This window comes from Argentina silus (genome assembly GCF_951799395.1).
Source record: "Argentina silus genome assembly, chromosome: 19".
Taxonomy (NCBI): Eukaryota; Metazoa; Chordata; class Actinopteri; order Argentiniformes; family Argentinidae; genus Argentina; species Argentina silus.
In genome coordinates this window covers 5,618,935-5,640,614 of record NC_139673.1, presented here as the reverse complement: position 1 = coordinate 5,640,614, position 21,680 = coordinate 5,618,935, and the positions used below count along the sequence as shown (strand labels likewise).

General features: G+C 46.9%; 1 protein-coding gene across 1 annotated transcript in view; it reads right to left on the bottom strand.

Annotated features, from left to right (window-relative positions):
- The window catches only part of lrrc49 (leucine rich repeat containing 49), a 30,257-nt gene extending 8,850 nt beyond the window's left edge, over positions 1-21,407 (bottom strand). Inside the window, exons 1-14 of the mRNA XM_083690846.1 lie at positions 21,296-21,407; positions 21,076-21,144; positions 20,850-20,925; positions 20,519-20,749; positions 20,165-20,267; positions 19,395-19,598; positions 18,647-18,713; positions 14,921-15,064; positions 9,237-9,298; positions 7,333-7,480; positions 5,957-6,040; positions 3,651-3,728; positions 3,204-3,379; positions 2,938-3,036 (exon numbers count right to left, since the gene is read on the bottom strand). Coding sequence (XP_083546972.1) covers positions 2,938-3,036; positions 3,204-3,379; positions 3,651-3,728; positions 5,957-6,040; positions 7,333-7,480; positions 9,237-9,298; positions 14,921-15,064; positions 18,647-18,713; positions 19,395-19,598; positions 20,165-20,267; positions 20,519-20,749; positions 20,850-20,925; positions 21,076-21,144; positions 21,296-21,349 — 1,595 coding nt within the window. The 5' untranslated portion in view covers positions 21,350-21,407. The remainder of the gene's footprint in view (positions 1-2,937; positions 3,037-3,203; positions 3,380-3,650; positions 3,729-5,956; positions 6,041-7,332; positions 7,481-9,236; positions 9,299-14,920; positions 15,065-18,646; positions 18,714-19,394; positions 19,599-20,164; positions 20,268-20,518; positions 20,750-20,849; positions 20,926-21,075; positions 21,145-21,295) is intronic.
- Between the last annotated feature and the right edge of the window lie 273 nt (positions 21,408-21,680).

Genomic DNA, 21,680 nt, shown 5'->3' with positions numbered 1-21,680 from the left:
TGCACACACACACGCACGCACACACAAAAAAAAACATCCCACTTTCTGAGACAAGCTATTTTCTTAGTCCATCACTCACAGTAAATGTGCTGTCAACATTCACTCATCATCTCCTCTCGCTGGAGCCTTTCATATCAAACAGAGATGACATCATTTATTTTCCTTCAACTGCTACAGGGTTGAGAAGGCTCTTTAAGTCGACCCATATCAACTACCACTCCATTCCAGCAACATATGAAATGGAGAGCAAGAAAGGCCACTGACACAAACGATTTACTTACAGTATAAATACCCCCCCGATTCTAAACGTTCAAGAATAATTGCGCAAGGTTGGACAAAGTTCAGATCTCTTTGAGTGCCCTGAGTTCAGCATTCTACCCTGACAGGAGCTCTAGAAATGATGAGATGCATGACTTCCACTGGGCACGGGCCACATTCCATCGAGCTATTTTCCTAAAATGGATCGATTTAATTTAATCTGGCGACTCTATCATTCATTGGTGTTTGTGCTGTTTCTCATAGGGAGCAGGCTGGTGCCCCTCTCTTTCATTGTGGTACAAACAGGAAGACATGATTCATGTCTTCACACGCCGGCAGTGAAGTGTGGACCGTCTCACGCTACTTTCTGGTGTGTGTGTGTGTGTGTGTGTGTGTGTGTGTGTGTGTGAGAGAGAGTGTGTGTGAGAGTGTGTGTGTTTGTGTGAACAGGGGCAGGTCACTCAGAGGGGAAAACAAGCACATCCAGATCTAATGGGTCTAAGCCTGTGGAGGCTAGCTCTAGCGGTGTTTCTCAGGCTACGTTAGCGTTAGCGATGCGGGGATGGAGCAGAGGGCAGCCTGGAGGTCGTCTCTCAGGAAAGCCTCCACACCAGGGGGTCCCCCTCCCAGTGCCCCGGACCTCCAGACCCAGAGCAGAACCAGATGTGGGGACCCAGACCCCAGCACTGCCTAGAATGTGGGAAAGAGAAAACCTTTCCTTTCTTTGAGGATTAAGGAGGAACTGTAGCTTACCACTGGACCAAGACTATCAATCCAGACCAAAAAAAAAGACCAAAAAAAAGGAGTCATTCATGCTTTGATTGTGAACGTCATGGAGCTTTCACACCCCACACCCAAACACCCACTCCTAATCCCTCAGACCACAGGGCAGAGGTTTGGCACTGTGGATCCTCGCAGGCGTAAATCTCAGACCATCTATCATCTGGCCTCTTATCGTCTCAGTGGGGGAGTGGGGAGGACAGCAGGAACACAAGACTTACTGGTATTTTAAACAACTGTTGTGTGCAGTAATAGGCCAGAGAGAGACAGGAACTGAACAATAGTAACAGCCAAGTATCATAAACATAACAATAACAACAACATCAAACATGCCAACAGGCGTGATGCCACTGATGCCTACGGAAACGTTATTTAAACCACTATGCTCAGAAAACTAGTGCATTTTCGAAAGAATTGTGTGTTGACTAAAACATTTATGAATCTTGAAATATGTGTGGCTGGTCCACACAAAAAAAGAAATCCTTAAAGGAGCTGTTCTGTTGGAAATCTGCCACCTCTGGCCACCGAGGTGAAATTTCCAAACAGCAACATAAAAATAACACAACCACGCAAAAAGGACTTGCAGTGTCGGACGTTAGTTACCGTGTTTCTACATGCGTGCACGATTTGAAGAGGCAGCCACCAGAGACAGAAAGGCAAAGATCGGTGAGTCAGGGAGTCCACTCCACCCCTACACACTCTTTTCGGGACCAAAACAATCAATAGATAAAAATAAAACATTTCCATCGAGGGATCTTATTCCCTGATCGATACCATAGTCATTGCTAAACATAGTCATTACAACCATTAGAAAGCTTGAATGTTACATACTGCACCTTTAAGAAATCTTTAACTCGACCACCTAATGCAATATGGCAGATCACTTGAGTCACCTGACCTTGGCCCCTTCAGTGACACAAAACACATACAGTAAGTGAACCTATAAGAGAAACATGGCAGTGAAGAATTGTGCTTTCGGGACCAGGAAAGACACACTCTCTTTGAAAGGTCTAGTCATAGACCCTGACACAGCACTTTGATGTCGGCCTAATCCTTCATAACTCAGCAGGCTGGTGTAGAGTACAGACAGGCCATCTAGGAGAGGCTTCAACACAGGGTCTGGGTCTGCTCTGAGATGAGGGGGCTGCATGGGGGGTCACGGCTTGTCAAGACATGAGCATATGGAGAACTCAGTAATGAGCAAACCGCGAGTGAGTGAGTGTGGGTTTTGTTCTCACACGCAAATGCATAGACATGGAGACAGACACATTACACGCACGCATGCACTCACACTCACACTCGCACTCGCACTCACACACACACGCATGTGCACACTCACACTCACATGTAGCCCATAGGATATTTGTGCAAATCATCAGTGCAACATGTGTAGGAGTTTTACTGCAGGGCAACTACTAATTGAAGAATTCTTTGGACTGATAGTTCAGTGTTAGACCCCAGCCACTGATTGGTCGAACAGATACAGCACAAAGCCTGAGAGAATGAAACAGAATCCACAATGGAGTATTGGCTAACTGAATCTAATTGTTGATAAAAGGGTGTCAAAAGGGATAGGGGGCCCATGTTTCATGCATTTTTGGAATGGACACATTCATAAACAATGTCTCCTTTCATATTGCATGGATAGTAGCATATTTCAGTGATTTTGAACGGTGATTTTGAACGGTGTGTGTAACAGCCGTCAAGCACTGTATCGCTTCCTTGCTCACAAGCTCACACGAGTTTCAATACTGCGTGCAAAAGATAGCAGTTCAATGGCACAGGAGGAGGATTGAGTTTACCACTTCAACTCGGTTACACGTGTGTGTGTGTGTGTGTGTGTGTGTGTGTGTGTGTGTGTGTGTGTGTGTGTGTCCGATGGGGGGTGGTGTAGTATACCTGGAGTCTCGTGGGCTGTTAGGGCGACTCGACGCACGTAGTCTGGTCTCAGTACTGACCCCTACTGGCCGCTCTGGTCCTGACAGTGGGCTCACCCGTCTGACAGAGCACAACAGAAAAAGTCACTGTGACAGTGCTGCAGATATACCTCACAAAGCCCTTCGGGGCCTCAGGGTGGAATATAATACAATAGAACTTTATTGTCCAGTTCTATGCTATGCTATGGCGAGGCCGCTGACTGATGGCCTGTGGCCCCTATCCCTTACCTGGGCTCATCTGGGGAGGGCTCCTGTGCAAGGCCATTGGTCTGTGCGGGGCTGTGTGCGGGGCTGTTGTCAGGGCTGACATCCTCCTTGGCTCCATTCTGCGCCGGCAACTCCAGACAGGCCCTGAGGCCCTCCCACTGCTGGGCTGCATTACGGATGGCCTGACGCCTCTTCTCCTAGACAGACAGACAGACAGACACACAGACACACACACATATACACACACACATACACACGCACGCAGGCGCACACACACACACACACACACACACACACACACACACACACACACACACACACACACAGAGAGGGACAGAGCAGAGGGGACAGAGCAGAGGTTTCAGGTGACACAGTGCTCCCGAGCAGAGTACTCACAGAGCACAAGAGCTTATGAAACTGGCTACCTCTCTCTCCACCTGCGCCACAGATCAAAGATATGCCACCTGCCTTGCTGGTCCCTGAGGAGTCCTGAGACCTGATGCCCAGTGTGGTGTAGTGCTGTTGGGGCGCAATGTGTGCAGGACTCTATGAAGACAAATACACGTACTCTGTCACTTCACAAAATTCACAATATAACACTGTCACTTGTCAAATACTGTACAGATGCCTGCCTTCATGCCTCGTTAGTCTGCCACGGTGAGGTATATGCCATTTAGCAGACGCTTTTATCCAAAGCTACCCTTTAGTACAATGAGGTACACATTTTTGGCATATATGGTCCCAATGGGAATCGAACCCCACGACTTAAGTGTTGGCAGCGCCATGCTCTACCAATTAAGCCACTCAAGACCATACAAGGGCCCCGTGATTATGTGTTTGTTACAAAGGCTAAGGTTGCCTAGTGCTACAAAGTGGTTATTCTGTGTTTCCCACCCACAGCCTCCAGCCTCGCTGTGCTACTGCAGTACTTGAACCGCTGTAATTGATTGTAGCAACAACAGCAACAGCAGCAGCACCTTCCCCGCCCTGCAGCACAAAGAATGCAGTTTCTCTCATTTCTCAGTTGTGCCAGAGTTTAGTTTCGATACGATCAGGTATGGAATGTGCCACTCCTACACACGGGAGGGGGGGGGAGCCTGCCCAGGACCCACACTGGATCATTCTATGACAAGAACCCCCCCCCCCCCCCCCCCCTAGAGCGTGCCATTTACCATTTCCTCAACGAGGGATTAGCAGGCTTGGATTACAGAGACAATTAACTCCCGGCAGACCTTCGGTGGATCTCTCAGCGGTATCCATCACTGCAGAGGGGAGGTGACAGGAACACAAGCATGCTGCACACGGAACATTCTAGATACCGGTCATGTGACTGGCTTCGTGCTCCCTAATACATGACTAATACATACAGACATACAGTGACTGCACACACTGGCTCTGATGTTTTTAAATCCTAACGAATCTTTTAACCGAGGCTAGATAGCATCAAATAGTCTCCGAGAGAAGCTGGGACATTTATTTTGGAGTAATCTCGCCCCCAGCCTTTAGGCTGCAATATTCAGAGGCCCACTATCTGGCTCCGTGAGATTAGTTTCAGAGCAATATCCTGCATTCAGGGCTTAATGGCATGAACGCCAGCGAGGAGCGAATACAGGAGAGGGCTTTAACGACTGTACAACTGTGTAGATTGATGCACGTTGAGAAATGGACAGCCATTGTTACTTCAACTCCCTCTGAAACAGAACCGCATAAAAAAAAAAACTGTGGAACATTTTTTTTTTTTTTTTTTTAAACATCAAACAAAAACATCAGACACTAAGCCAAGCCGCAGAGCGGCGGGGTGAACCTTTAACCGGCTGTTGGTTCTTTCCTCCACCACACCACTATAATACCCCCATTGATCAACGCAGCTTTAAGCGGTTAATGCAAAACAGAGGCACAGTCTTCACATGGCTGAACACCACAGTGCATTTTAAGTAGTTGAGTAAACTGGCCTTTGGGGCCACTCAGTCAGACCTTTTCACAGATATCATCTGAAGGGAATAGCTCACCTCCGCAACAACAGTGAACAGGTCACATATCAGGACCATGTGACAGAATGTATTAGTTGCTGCAATTGATTTCACACATTGATCATCCAAAATAGCACTCTAACCCTCAGAAGAAATACACTTGCAGTTCCATGACATATAAGTCACCTACTGTCTACACTGGCTCAATAATATGTTACATGTGCAATAAATTGAAATAAGAACTAAATTCATATTCTATTGTAGCTATTACTAAGGCCTAGTGGACGAAGGCCAACAGGCCTGTTTACTGTTTGAAATGTTTCCACTCATAATTTATATAAATAGGAAAATGTAAATAAAATAGAAAAAACTAAATGGAACAAGCAGCACTGCAGGCCAGGGATTTTGGTTCCTGTCCAAGTAAACACTTACCCTAAATTAAATCTGTTTGCCTTAATCTTAATGACACGCCTCTGGCAAATAAAATACTATATAATGCATAAGATATAAAATATGTAAAATATTCGGTTAATGAGTTCATATCACTGATCTGGGACATTCCTTCAATGCGATCTTGCCATTATTGAATGTTGTGGCTGCTTACATTACGTGACAATCCACTTGCTAATATTAGTCACTTCATCAGTTATCAAATATGAAAAGTCTTAGTAGAAGGATAAATAGTAGAAGAATAAGGTTAATTCCATCCCCAATCACAAGATATTGCACAGCCTGTACAAGTATGGACCGAGAACCTTCAAAATAAAAGCCCCCTAGCGACAGAAGCAGAACTGTTTGAGGTACCTTGTGGAGGGCCTGTTTAAGTCCCTCCCTCTTCTTCTCATCCTCCTTGCGGGCCAGTAGGCAGGCCATGCGTCTCTCCTCCTCCTGCAAAACACAGTCGGTGCAATCAGAGTGTCGCTCCATCCATTGCAACTCAATGAATTATTTAAACGTGAAAGGCACACAGATCGTCTGGTCGTGACTGAAGGCTTTCCTCTGCAGTTACCAGTCAGAGGATTATCTGTGTTGTTCGGCTGCAGCCTGCAACTGAGCGGCCCAGCTGTTCTGGGAAGGGCCAGCCACTCCCAGCATGCACTGCTGCAGACACAATCTGAGCCAGAGGATCTCAGGGGGGACGTTTAGCACTCTGTGACGAGGCAGGCAGGGAAAAGATGCTTCCACCTCATCAATACACTTCATAATTTCAAATCATCACGATCGCATCGTGATTTTCTGTTGCTCTGTTGTAAATGCATTGATCAAATAGTTCAAATTGTTTGACAAAAAGGTAGGAGGCTGGGTATTATATTATTAAATAGAATCACAGAGTAATTATTTAGGATAAATCATTATTCCAGATGATAGATGGCCTCCCCGGGTATTCGTCTACACTCCAGTTTCATTAGATGTTTTTGATACGTCTACACTCCAGGCTGAATCAAAAAAGCACAGTCACTCTATTTCATTATTTAGTACACTAGAGAACCAGTTGAGAGAATACCTCAGAAAACCCTGAGTCACTAACAGCAAAACCCGTAATTTCTCTCAGAACAAGACTCCAGACTGTTTTGTTGACACAGATCTCCCAAGGGGAGCAAGTGTAACAGTTTTCTGCCATATACTGATTCACCCTCAACAGTGCACAGTGCAGCTCCCCCACATTCTGCAGACTTAACACACACTTCATTCATAAATAATATCTGCCCGTGCATGGACAGTAAGTATGCTTTATATAATCTTCCTTGGTATATTCAACTGGCTGCAAGGGAAATTCCTCTAAAGAAATGTTAGGACCCATTTTGAATGGAGAACAAGGTGTTCCAGGGGCAAGGTGTGTGGTACCTGGAGATTATTCATCAGGTACAAGCTCAGACCTGGGTTTTGCCTGGTTGAGAGCTTTTAAATGCATGATATGAAACTGAAGTGTCTGGCATTGGAGTGTGAATACAATTACACTGTGTGTGTTAGCCAATTACTGTACGCTTCTGAATATCAAGCTTGTGGAAATGTCAAGGATCGTATACGTGTGGCTCAAGAATCAACATGCAGCGTTTACAAGTGTCATAATTGGCATGACTACAGCAGATACAGATAAAACATACACACACACACACACACACACACACACACACACACACAAACACAAACACAAACACAAACACGCAGTGAAGTCTTACTGTGATGCGCTTCATATCCAGCTGTCTGAGTTGAAGCACACAGCGCAGGGCAGCCTGCTTGTACCATGTCTCCAGGGCTACTGGGTTCCCATCCAGGGTGAGATCAGAGAGGGAGCAGGACTCTCCCAGGCAGGCTAGCTCATCAAAACTAGACACACACACACACACACACACACACACACACACACAGAGAAAACACACGACAAGGGATATTTGTAATCCAGCAGTGAGACAATTAATAAATATTCATATTTCTGAGTAATTCAATGTGAGTCAACTTAGAAAACATCCATGACTTTACACTCCCTTGGTGTTGAATTAACCTTGTAATCCATTCAGCACGGCAGTTATAAAATAAAGCACAACAAAAAATAAAATATTAAAACCAACTAATTGCCAGGCAGTCTGGCATGGGCCATTTAAAGCAGATGCCCTGGCCTGACAGACATGCCCAAGGGTGTAATGAACAGAATTTGAGATGGGAGTTTCTGGCATGCTAATCTATGATAATGACCTCTTTACCAAAATGATCTGCCTGGAAGCGCTTCTCTGCCCCGTTGAACTAGATAGGACCAAGTAGACTGTCTAATCTCCACCCCTCGTCCCATAGGAACCCAGTGCACTTGTTATCATGCCAAGACTAACAATCCTGTGTGAACATAATTGGCTATACTGTACAGTATATATCTGAACATATTCATATCAAAAGGCTCCAAAAACCACAGAAGGAAGATCACAATGTATAATTTGTAATCGTTACGGATTTATGGATATAAGCTTTTTGTTTGGACGAGGCAGACATTGACATTAATCACTGCGCCCTAAACCAGGGAGCTAGCAGCTAGCCGGAGCTGCCAGGAGAGATCCATCACAGTCACAGGTCACAGTGGCCCTCGGGGCCAGCAACACATTCCCTCTCTGGATCTCACAGGACAGTTACGCTGGCAGGGACATCGCTACAGGAGCTACTGCAACGCGGTGGAGGCTGGTGGAGGTAGAAATGCGAGGGCAGGCTCATTGTAATGCATGGAAGGGCCTCCGATTTCTACCTCCACCGGCCTCTCCGGCTTCAACCCCTGTAGGAAGCCAGTGGTGTCCTCATGGGTGAACCCGGTGCTAACTTCACTGTTTACGTAAGCTGAAGGGAGGCAGAAAGTTGGAACCACGAACCACGAGGAACGAAGGGAGGAGAAAAAGGAAAACACTCTCTCTCTCTCTCTCTCTCTCTCTCTCTCTCTCTCTCTCTCTCTCTCTCTCTCTCTCTCTCTCTCTCTCTCTCTCTCTCTCTCTCTCTCTCTCTCTCTCTCTCTCTCTCTCTCTCTCTCTCTCTCTCTCTCTCTCTGCAACAAAACAGACTTTCCATTCACGCGCGTCAGCACACACACCTTCCCTTAGCAACCGCCTGCCAGAAACTGTCTCTGTGAACCCTGAAACCTCTCATTCATTCTCTGCAGGAAGTACATTAGGGACGACTGCACTGACGCAATTTCTCTCAAACCCTCTCCTCCTCTCCTCTCCTCAGTAACTCATGAAGCACATATGTTTCATACCATTCCTCATTCCTTTCCATGCATAACAGTGAGCCCATCCTCCGATTTCTACCTCTACCAGCCTCCCCCGGGTTAGCGCGGCTGTAGCCTGACGCAGCCCTGATTGAGAGGTTGCTAGTCACTGGGCTAGAGAGGGGAGGCTGTCTACCTCAGCAGTCCTGCAGGCAGGCAGGCAGGCAGGCAGGCAGGCAGCACGGTAGAGGGTCCCTCCTCTGCAGCAGAGAGCCCAGGCCCAGCCCTCAGCCAGGGAGTCAGGGAGGTAGGGAGGGGAGCTGGAGGGGAGAGCTGGCCTGGCTAGCCCTGTGCTACGGTGTGGAGAGGAGAGGGTTAAGGGACAGCGGCGGTGCCTCTTACCTGGTGATGCTGTTGGAGCTGAGGAAGAGGCGCTGCAGGCAGGGCAGCCGGTCCACCTCTGTCTAGAGAGAGAGAGAGAGAGAGAGAGAGAGAGAGGGGGGGGGGGGGGGGGGGGGGCGAGGAGAGGAGAGGAGAAGAGAAGAGAAGAGAGGAGAGGAGAGGAGAGGAGAGGAGAAGAGAGGGCGTTCAGAAAACAGGGGCTGCTGTCACGCGGGGGGGGCGGGAGACACTGCATAGACACAGAGGCGGCTCAGACGTTCTCATTCCTCTCCATTCTCTCAGTCACCTTGCAGATACCCGGCTCCGTGCTCTAGCATACAGTCCCATCCGCCCTGCGCGCGCGCACACACACACACACACACACACACACACACACACACACACACGTACACTGCCGCGGCTGCACAGCGAGGGGAGGGGGGGGAGAGAGGAGGAGGGGAGGCGGGGGAGGGGGAGGGGGAGGGAGAGGAGTGTGCTCTAATGTCGAGCCGGGCTCCCCTACTGCAAGAGCTCGCTGCTGTAGCTCACACACTCTGCTAAGAGGAGCGGGGGTGAGGTGCTGGCGCGCGCACACACACACACACACACACACACACACACAAGCGCCGCTGAGGAAGAACAAAGGCAGAACAAGGCGACAGCATGACGGCTGAAATGAGCATTTCAACGCGAACAGATTTTCTCAGGACATCGTGAGAGTCAGTTTCATCATCAAAATCAATAGAGGGGCGTCCGAGGGAGGGGGGCGTGAGGGGGAGCAGCTGGCTGGCAAATTGATGAGGACACACACACACACACACACACACTCACTCACTCACTCACACACACATACACACACACACACACACACACAGTTTGTCAGAATAGGGCAGGGCAGCTCCTATTGTTTGTGTGTGTGTGTGTGTGTGTGTGTGTGTGTGTGTGTGTGTGTGTGTGTGTGTGTGTGTTTGTCTTTGTGTTTCTGTTTGTGTTTGTGTGCGTGTGGCCAGAGCTGGGATGCTGTGTGTGTATGTGTGAGTGCGTGGGTTTGTGGGTGGCCAGGGCTGGGATGCTGTGCGTGTGTGTGTGTATGTGTGTGTGTGTATGTGTGTGTGTGTCGCTGGGGGCGCTGAAGAGGGGAAGAGGGGAGTGGACACAGCCCATACTGCAGATAGACACTCCCTCACAGCTACAGTACAGCCTCCTCTGCCTCTGCCTCTGCCTCAATCTCTGTCTCTGTCTCTGCCTCTGTCTCTGCCTCTGTCTCTGTCTCTGCCTCAGTCTCTATCTCTGCCTCTGCCTCTGTCTCAGTCTCTATCTCTGCCTCTGTCTCTGTCTCTGCCTCTATCTCTGTCTCTGTCTCTGTCTCTGTCTCTGTCTCTGTCTCAGTCTCTATCTGCCTCTGTCTCTCCTCAATCAATGGGCTGGGGGTCCTGGGGGTTGGCTGAGCAGTAATGCCGTCACATCACTGACACACGTTATAGCGCCCCCAGCGACACACACACACACACACACACACACACACAGACACAGACACAGACACAGACACAGACACACAATAACCCTCACAATTAAAGAAAGGTCCTATACTGCCCACACACACATCATCCATCCCCATTCCAACAACCCAAACGCCCACACATCCACACATCCACATACTGTAGTGTTACTGGAGACCGGCGTTCAGCTCACCGCTCTGTGAGTGTGATGTGTGACCGTGAGCCAGTGACAGTAGTAGATTCTATGTGAACAACCTTTGACTGTGTCTGGCAGTGGCCGAGGCTGACTTGGCACTCTCACTGAACTATGCGACAGAGCGAGTGACTGTATCAGGAGGCGATTGTGTAACTGAACTAACCTCCAAAAGCCATCCATGCTCTCTGCTACATGAATCATATCTGTGTGACAAGTAAGGCTTAGGATTTATGATGAATATGAATAAAAGCAACCAGTACCAGGGCTCCCCACAAAGAATGGAAGAGTGGCGTTGTGTGACACCCTATGAACTTGAACCCTATGAAGGCAGCACCACTATGTAAACACATCCAGCAAATTAAACGATATATTTAGTAACGATAGTGTAACTATCTTTGATAGGGGAGACCGCTTTGGGGGAGACCGCTTTGTTGTTGTTTGAACCCCAGATTGCCCCTTTAAAAAGTTATAAATGCCAGTTCAAAGCATCATGACTGTACCTTATAGTACTCAGTCGTATTTATTTGGGTTACAGTAAGTTCATTTCCGTGAGCGCTGAAGATCAAAGCCATCATCAAAACATTTATTTTCCCCAGAGAAAACTCCAAATGGGAGGATCAAGCAAAACAGAGACAAGCGGCGAGAGAGGGAGAGAGAGAGAGAGAGAGGGTGAGAGAGAGAGGGAGAGAGAGAGAGAGGGTGAGAGAGAGAGAGAAAAAAAAAATATATATATATATATAGAGAGAGAGGTAAAGAGTTGATCTACCCCCTCAGGCTTTAGGCCACTCACATGGATTGCACCCAAATGAGCACATGTGACCCCGTCCGGCGTCCTGTGCCAGCCGTGGTGAAGTCCTGCTCAGCAAAGTGCCAGGATTACCAAAACAAGCCTTTCATAAAAGCCTACTGAATCAGCCAGAAGCAGCCTTTTTTTATTTTCTCCATCTGTCGCAAACAAATTTGGGTTCAGAGGAAACTCTAATGGTGGGTTGCTCTCAGCGAAGGTGTAAGGATTGATGCCAGGCATTCACCTCAGACACCTGGGGCTATATGATGTGTTGCTCTATAACTGTATTACAGGGATGTTCGTTACAGTACAGGTTGGTTTTGGTGGTGTTGCCATGATTATGGGCAGGCCAATTAGAGGGGAAGTTGTGAAATATCATTCAATCACTGAAAATATGATAATTGCATGAGAAAGACAGGCAGGGGGAGGCATGTCAACAGTACATGAACCACAACGGTGCCTAGATCAAAATGCTGCATTCCTGTGGAGGCTGGCGGAGGTAGAAATCGGAGGACGGGCCCATTGGAATGCATGGAATGGAATAAGGAGTGGTACTGCTGCTTTTAGAGTACTAAACACCAGAGAGTTGGACCGCTGAGTTGGACCGCTGAGCCCACCATGGCTCTGTCAGGATCACAGCCCGCTGAGGGTGTGAGGGAATCTGTCATCTCTGCTACGAGAAGAAGAACCGCGTCTGTTTCTGGATTCCCACGGCGACAGGGGCTGTCTGCTCCTCAAATGAATACACGAGAAGATCATGTTGCCTACGCTACACTTTCAATAGACCGTGCACAGTCAGCTCTGACAAGACAACTCTTCTTACATGGCTCACTGAGCCATTTCTACTGGAAAAAGCAGAATACGCAAGTCATGCCACAGTTCAACTGTGCATATATGCGGCACCTACACCTGCTTCCAGTTCCCTCAGACTCCTTTTTTTTCCCCTCTCCCTCATTCTCAGTCAGTGCAGAGGCTCTTCACCTACCTTGTCTGGCTGAGCCTAAATTTAGCAACAATGTCTCAGACTCTCAGACTGGGTGATGATGTCATCAGCTGGGATGATCAGGCGCATAACAAAAGCCCACCAATGGGGTGGTGTCGTCCTCTGACAGTGGGGGGGGGTGGAGCCTATCAGGACTCTTGAGAGTGCTGTCTCTGTCTGTCTGTCTGTCTGTCTGTCTGTCTGTGCCTCTCTCCTGTGTGTCCTAATCCTCACCTCTATATGATAGCACAGCTACACCCATAAAGATGCTGACAGCTTGGGTGTGTTCACACACACACGCACACACACGCACACACACACACACACACAGTGCCCTGATGCAGCCTTTACTGTGCCAACACAGCCCTCTCATCACCACTGTCTCAGCTGCACGCAAGAACACTTGTCAAAAGAGCATGAAAGACTCCAACATACACATAGGTGTGTGTGTGTGTGTGTGTGCTACTGGTTTTGTGCCTAGTCTTTTAATGCCGTGGGCTGTTGTAATGACTAGTCTTTTAGAGTGCACATAGTATATACAGCATACATGGACACAGCCGATGTCCCTCATTTATCAGAAACAGAGCCAAGCTCCTGTATCATAAACAGACTTTCAGGCGTGTAGGCCCACCGCATCAGCGGAGGCTGGTGGAGGTAGAAATCGAAGGACGGGCTCATTGTAATGCATGGAACGGATTTAGGAATGGTATCAAACACGCGTGTTTGATACCATTCCTAATTCCGTTCCATGCATTACAATGAGCCCGTCCTCCGATTTCTGCCTCCACCAGCCTCCCCTGTTCCACATCCAGTACAGCGCCCACAGGTGTGCAAAATACACACTGCGTCTACAATACTGTCCTTCTATGTAACTGAGCTCAATGTTTACCTGTGAGATCCAACTTGTTTTGAAACTGCACTTCAATGTATCCATCTTTTACCTTTAAGTCCCCTCCAAAAGCGCACTTTATACCTCACTACAATGAAAAGGGAAAAAAAAAAAAGCCTTTTTAAGACACCCTGAAAGTATCTTGTGTTTAGTTCGTGCCTGCAGTAAGGACTTGGCAGCAAAGCCCTGTAATGACAGAGACAAGAGAAAACTGCTGAGGGGGCGGAATTCTTTCTCACCCTGCGCATCCAAAAAAAATATCATATCCCGTTATTAAAAGTAGAATCTCATTTCTTTTCTTCTTCTACTTTGAAGGGGTAAACAAACAGGGAAAGTAAATACCATGTGTTGCAGCTGATATGGTGCAATGTTAGATTTTTTGGGGGTTGGGGGTTGAATCATTTTACGACTTAAGGTGTCAGTTAGGAGATTTGGAGATTTGCATACAAATGAAGGACCTGTTTCGACCTGTGCTCCTCTGTTTATCAGAATACTATAGAGACTAATGTGAAGTGAAAATTCTCTCTCAAGAATATCTCCTTTCCCGTCTTCAAAAGTCAGCATGAGAGGTGGATAATGACAGACACGTCTTCCCTTGGTAACGACTGTATGTGAATTTCATGAGAACAAGTCTGCTACTTCAATCAATGTTTTGCTTTTTTGGTGAGACATGAAACAGAAACACTGCTAAATGTGATACCAAGACAAATATGCAAAAGGCTTGTGCCAAGGGTGGAGAGGAATATCATGTACTGTACACATCCAGATGAATTAGTGGGGGGAGAAACAAACAAGCTGGAGGTGTTTGTGCCAATTAGTGTGTGTGTGTGTGTGTGCGTGCGTGTGTGTGCATGTGTTTGTGTGTGTGTGTATCTGTGTGCGTGTGTGTGTGTATCTGTGTGCGTGTGTGTGTGTGTGTGTAATATATACTGTAGGACTGTTAGATGTGTGCATCTGTTATCACTGGCTGTGTTAGAAACACAGAACCCATAGTGTTCTTGCACAGAATATTTTTCACAGGGAAGCGTCTGCGACCATTATTGACGACAGAGCAGCTGAACTGTTTACAATTCTCAGCACAGATCTGAGTCATTACAGGCCTGAGCCATTACATCTGCCCAGTGCATTAGTGTGAGCCAAACAGATCAGACACAAGCCAGCTGCTGCAGAAACACACACGCACACCCACACACACCTGCATACACCCCCCCCCCCACACACACACACACACACACACATACACACACACACACACACACACCTGCATACACACCCACATGCACGTGCACGCACGCAGGTACACACCAGCCTGCGGCCCCTCAGATCCCAACCATCAGCTCCCTGGTCCTCACCACAGTAGAGATGCAGTTGCGGCGTAGGTTGAGTTCAGTCAGGGAGTCCAGGCCCTGCAGGCTGTCCACTCTGGTGATGGAGTTCCCTGCCAGGTTCAACACACGCAGCTCAGACAGGTGGGACAGGTTCTCTATCTGGGAGATCTGAGGATGGAGGGAAACACACAGAGATGTGCGTGAGTGTCGCAAACAGGAGAAATGTTTGCTTTGTCATGATGAAAGAAAGGCTTGCGTATGCTGTGTGTATTTGGGTGATTTTCTTAATTGTCCTATATTTGGGGAGCCGATAGTGCCATGAGGATGTAGAAGAGAATACGCTCTGTGTTGTCTAATTCAAAATGGTGGGGAAACCGCAAGATCAAAATGAGTCAGTAGATAGATAAACACAGTCCAGTATTCTGTGAGATGTGAGAGAACTCTGGAGATCCTGGGTGTGCCTTGATTTACACCTCGGCAGGTCTCAGGTCAGGCCATATTACCTGCTAAATAACACCAAAAACATCTCAGCCCTATCACACTAATGAACCTCAAATAAACACTAAAAACAGCGGCAACCATCTGACACCCATGACCATCTGGTGTCCTCACATTCAACCATAACACCGGGCGAGGTCAACGACTCCTGTGTGACCCTGCAAATTATCATAATTTGAATGTCAAAACAGCAAGTAAGTATTCTCATTGAGCTTTGAGTCAACTTGGAGCAAATGGAGAAAAAAGAACTCTGTGTGAAGGGCAGGAAAGGAGGGTCAGTAAATGGGGAAATGTGATCTCTAGCTTGGCTGTGGTTGGGGGAGGGGGGGGGGGGGAGACTCGGGGGCCCCTTGACAGAATGAAACTCCAACTAGTCTAGGAACCTTGAGGTGTTCTCCACTGCCTCTCTATCCTGTATACCCTCACTGTGTGTAAACTAGAGGTCAGCGCTGACACGGGGGGGGCTTTGGAGAGAGAGAGAGAGAGTGTGTGTGTGTGTGTGCGTGTGTGAGTGAGGGAGTGGGGGAACCCTAGATACTTCATATACGACATCTCCCAAGTTCAAAGGCTCATCAGAAACATTTCCTGCAGGGAGTTTGATACAGGGAGACATGAATCAGTGCATACTGAGGATGGATGCTAGGCTAGAGCATACATGGTAATGATTCATAGGACAGAGGCTGCATAGGGCTTTGGATAGAATGGCCTTCTGCTTTTCCCTTTAACTTGGGTGAGGCTCGAAAGACAGCGTACTCTCTACGTTTAAAGCCCTTTTGTAAATAATACTAAGCCATACTCTTCTCTGTCCTCTTTCAAAGCTATCATCAGTGCTATGTAATCACTAAGTCTCTTGTTTACCAGTGGTGAAAGAGTGCTATGTCATACTGTGGCTGTCTGCGGCGAAGTTGTTCAACTGCCAGAGTGTGTTCAGATGGCATCTCGGAGTTATGACATTCTGACAATGGCCCGGGTGCATTAAGTCCCAAAACTCCCTCTTTAGACTGTTTTTGTTGGACCGTGACCAGAGGCGGTCAAGGGGAGATTGAAACACCTTTTGTTATGACTGCTGATGAATACAACCGAGGGAGGTAATGTTCCAGTCAAGCTGGGGCCTCACACCGGCTGTCTGTCTCTTATAATTGTCTTGGTTGCAAAGCTCCACGCCTGCTCCAGTGAATGTGTAATGGACGGGGTTTGAACCTGGGTCTCCCACGTGGACCTTGGGAGACACAAGTGTCTACCATTAGGCTTAGAGGACATTCTCAAGGTCCGAGGGTGACACTTGAGTTTACATGTATCGGGCAGGGCTACCGCATCACAAGAGTGTGATTCCAAACCACCTCCGCTACAAATGCCCCCTTACTCAACTCTGGCACAGCCAGCGCATGGTTGAGATCACCTCAGAGCTTGGCTGGCTGGGGTATCCTTCTGTCTCCAAAGCTGAGCAAGGCCAGAGGGGTCCTACACTGTGCCTCTTTCACAAAACAGCAATATCATCTCCATTATCCGACCGCCCATCTCTCGCCAGGGCAGATTGGTTAATCTCACATGGAAATATTTCACGGGGTCGAGTTACGGATCACCACAGAGGTGCTTCCCGTCGGAGCAGGTCAGGCATCCAAAATATGTTTACAGTGGTTTTCCGCCCACGAAAATGATTAAAACGAGTCATTTAACATCCCAGACAGGCCTTGTCCTCCAGAGAAACGAAAACAAAAGAGGTCGGGGCATTGTGTGTTCACTTACAGAACAGTCAAGTCCTTTCTCACTGCCGGTTTGAGGAATGTACAGTGCTCCTTATTAGCTGTGGGAGTGCAGCATGCTTTTGAAATGCTTATGTTATTCCGTGCTGTATACCTGTAGTCATAGCATTCTACATGAAGTATAGTGTGTGGTTCAAAAGCACAATCGTGGGAGGGAGAGGTTCAGTGAGAGACTCTGTACTGTGTTTCGCCGGCGTTGGAGAGCAGCAGATATCTGCATTGTAAAGTATGACGTGTGACGATGCCATTGTAAGACAAAGGGGAGTTATTACACAATGTGAGGCCTCCTGCAAACCCAGGACTTGGTCAATGGGGTTGATTGTGGGTTGAATGTCCCACTCTCCCAATGAGAATATCCACTTTTGAATATTTCCAACGAACTGGAAAAACGACAACATCCTGCCACAAAAACGAATGGCCCTGCTGGGTAAGGAGAGGCCTGGAGTGGCGTGACATGTGGCCAGTCCAGTGAACAGAGAGGGCTGAAATGATCCCCTGTTTGTGGTCAAAGGTGGCTTATACACTGCTGTGCACTGGGAAGCATAATATATGCAGTCATAGAAGATGAATAGAAGCCTATGTTTCATGGTCATAAGTGAGTGGAAAACAACTGCTGCTGGGTAGATTAGCAGAACAAATGTGTGATTGGGAATCAGGCGCATGAAAGGAGCAGCCAGAATCCGAGAGAGGGACTCTGGGGAAACTCTCAGGGGAGCAGTGTGGGCGCGATGCTGGCAGCGTGTTTCAAACAACCAGGGATGGCTTTTCAATTGCTCTTCTTTTTACAGGTACTGGCAAAATCCAGATTTGACACCAATGCATCCTCTGTGACCTCCTCTCCTTCAAGGTTTTTAATATTCACTGCCAGCTTTTGAGGGAGAAAAACCCAGAATATCAACATTTGTTCAACTTTAAATTCAAATTACGTAATATATAAGATAATTTCCTAAAATTTCCTAGTTTCCTCAATTGTAGAAGAAGCAGAAATAGCAGTCCCTGTTTAAGAAATGATAGTCAATGAATAGGAGCTGTATAGGGACATATATATCTGATGTGGGACATATATGTGGGAGTACCGGTACACTCCAAACAAGAACGCATTTATTTTTCAATGAGGCGTTTTCTTATCTTGTTGTCAAAATATGACAATAGTTCCCGGTGGCTGAGCACTGACCATTAATATGAAATGTTAAATCTATTTTCTGTTTGAATCTAACAGAAAATCCTGTTTGATCCTAACGGTTTGAGAGTTTCTGACGTGGCAGAGCACCAGTAACCGGCAGTGTGGAGGAGGTGGCATTGCCAGTGTGCCACCCGGCTCTCACTGAACCACACAGCTAGATATCACAGATAGCGTCCCACCAGGCACGGTATGGCAAACTGAACTAGACATACTAAATGCATTCAGTTGGGTAGCTACAGTACAGCTATGGTGAAGTACAACAATGAAAGTGAAATCATCCTTTTTCTAGGATTTGAGACACAGTACCTGATTGCCATGTAAGTCCAGGACGTCTAGTTTCGTCAGGTTATTCAGACTGCATATCCTTGGAATTCTGGAAAAATATTGCACAACACACTCTTAAGCTACACAATATCTGGCAACGCATCTGAAAATGTTTCTGTGGCAAAGATTTGGCATCTCCTCTGCTGACTGAATGGTTGCCAGGCACAGGAAACAATTGATTGGCAGAGAGCTGGAACGGCATGCAATTTTCTACTGATGGGAGGTTTACTGTAATCCGTTGTCCGCTTGCCCAGTACTGTCCGGAAGGCTCTTTATCAAACTACTTGGGAAGTTAGGTTACAATCCTCCTGGAAATGCCAGCAGAAACTTAAATCTGCGGTATGCTTTGCTTAAAAGGGTACCGCACAGACTGTTCTGAAAGCAGCTCTCAAAAGACAAATGTCACGTTTTAGCAACCCTGGAACCAAACCAGAGCTCAGCAAGGAGATCCCGGTGGTATTAGCTATGATTTGTGACTTTAATCTTCTCCCTCCAGACCCTTTCTTCGTGATGTAAGGCTCACAACGAGAGGAATGGTTTTGTAATGAAATTGAGCACCTGTAGACAAACACTTTTCAATGGAGTCTGATATATTACCTAGAGGTCATCAGTCATATTGCATGCTTAATCTAAAAAGCAGAGTGCACATCCCTATGGTAAGATCTTTCTAGAAACAACAAAGCATTACATGATTTAAAGTCCTGTATGCTTGAGGGACCAAGTGACAAACCTGTTCCTTCCTAGCATCAGCACTCTGAGCGAGGTCAGGGTTGAGATGCCAGACATCTCGGTGATGCGGTTGTCATACAGGTCTAGGAAGACCAGACGCCTCAGATGAGACAGGTTCTGAATACGAGTGATCCGGTTGTGCTGGAAGTTGAGCAGACGAAGCCTATCAGCGCCCTCCAGTAGGGGGCATTCCTCAAGAGAGTGCCTGCCAAAACACAAAAGCATTGTCAATAACAGTATTCGATAACAGGATGTACATTTTTATGAACCCTTGTTATGATGCATCTAAGTTTGTGCTGTGCTCCCCCAGTTCAAGAAGAACAAGCCACCTTGAGAACACTGCCTTCTTACACTGGTAGAATGTATCACTAATCTCTGTGGAAATGACAGAACCAGCTACTGTGTAAAGCTACCGTTAAATTAACATGTTTGTAAGAATTATATTAGCTTATTATTGGTGGAATGCTGAATAACTCTTGGAAGCGACTTTGCTGCAGCCTACTGGTGACTCCCAGCAATTGCATCCTTTATATCTTTTGCATCCTGTGTTTGTGTATTGAGGGGCCCATTTCACCCTCTAACCCTCTAACCCTCTACTCAGTAAGCAAATACGTGGTGGACGTTGCCCTGAGGATAATGCTATGTCATTGTTTGTATTGATTGTTATGTATATAGCGGTACTCAATTATGTGTTCCTAAAAGAAGAAAAAAAAAACAGTCCTACTGTGCTGGACTATTGAACAATCGATGCCATGGGTGAGTTAGCCCTACCTGTCCATATCTAGTCTCTCGGGACTGGAAGCATAGTCATCACGAAACCGAAAGGCAATGGGAAAACCAGGAGCTGAATTCTCCCTGAATGTTGAGGAATCACCTGGTACGAAGACATAACAAATCGGGACAGAAGTCACATCATGTTTGCCTGCCTGGCTATGTGAGTCTATCATGTAGAAAAGCAAAATCACAATAAGCTAAATGTGCCGAAAGGTGTTCCTGCCGTTGATTTTACGGAGAAACAAAGTGAAATTGTTATGTGATGTGAAGTATGTGAAGTTATAACAAATCAAATATTTTCCAAATGAAAGAGGCTGGTGTAGAGTGTTGTTCCTAAAAGGCCTTCCTTACCTGTAGCCTGGGTGAGGGGCGAGGTATTGTTGGCATAGGTGGCCCCTGCACTGTGGGTTGCCCTCTGAGGCTGCACTCTGTGTGCCTGTTGCCCCAGATCACCAGTCAACCCACTAGGGATGACCGCAGCAGGGGGTAAGAGAGTGCACTCTGGGCCCATACACTCATTGACAAACGCCAGCACAGGTGTGTGGAAAGGCCTGCCGCCACTGTGTGCATTAAGCCTGTTGTCTTGAGAAAAAAGTGGCAAAACGAATTAAGAAAACATGAGGTAACCTATAGGTAAAGCCACACAAGGTGCCAGTGTCGGACTTAAAAAGTGTAGGCCTACCTTGTCTCGGTGTATTCATTTTCAGGGTGTCCATGTTTATTTCTTTTGTAAAGTCTTTAGACAATCGAATGTCGAGCTGTCAAATACAATTTTCAATTAAATATCATTACACAACAACATTATATTAGGCATTACATTAATCATCAATGTAAGAACTGAATATGGTACATCATGATCTTAAAATACAACATCTCAATGAGCTCGTCTACATTGATCACTGACTCACCGGTCTCTGGACCTGTCTCTCTGGTATTAGAGATTTCACTGCTGCGAGGTGTAGTTTGTAGCTGTTGACCTGTGGATAATAAAGCACAGACCTAGTGTGAGTACTGCTACTGGGAATGGATGTGGCGGAAGTCAAGTGCAACAATACAATCCACAAGCGGTGTTGCGAATTGTCTTGTGTCATTGATTGAGCAAATTGATTTGTCGTGAGCTCATCCTACCGTAGGGGTGAGAAACCTTCCTGTATTATTGGTCTGGTGTTTTTGAGAACGCATTTTTCTGCAACCAACAACGGCTAGATAGCTAGTCCTGCTGGCTACTTTGTTTGCTAAATGTTGCTAGCGTTATCAACTTTGCATGCAGGAATAACAACGGAATATATTAGTCGTTTAGCTTTGAGTAAATGTGAATCTTATAATAATAAACTCGCTGGCTATCATGGCTCGTGACAGCGTACTCTCTCTTCCTTGACAACGACCATCATTTCCATGGCAACCATACATTTTACCCTAGTTACACCAACGTCCTGTCTCACGACAAGACATTCCGCAGTGAAACAAATCTACAATTAAAGGTTCTTAGACCCTTTTCTCAAAATAAGGACAT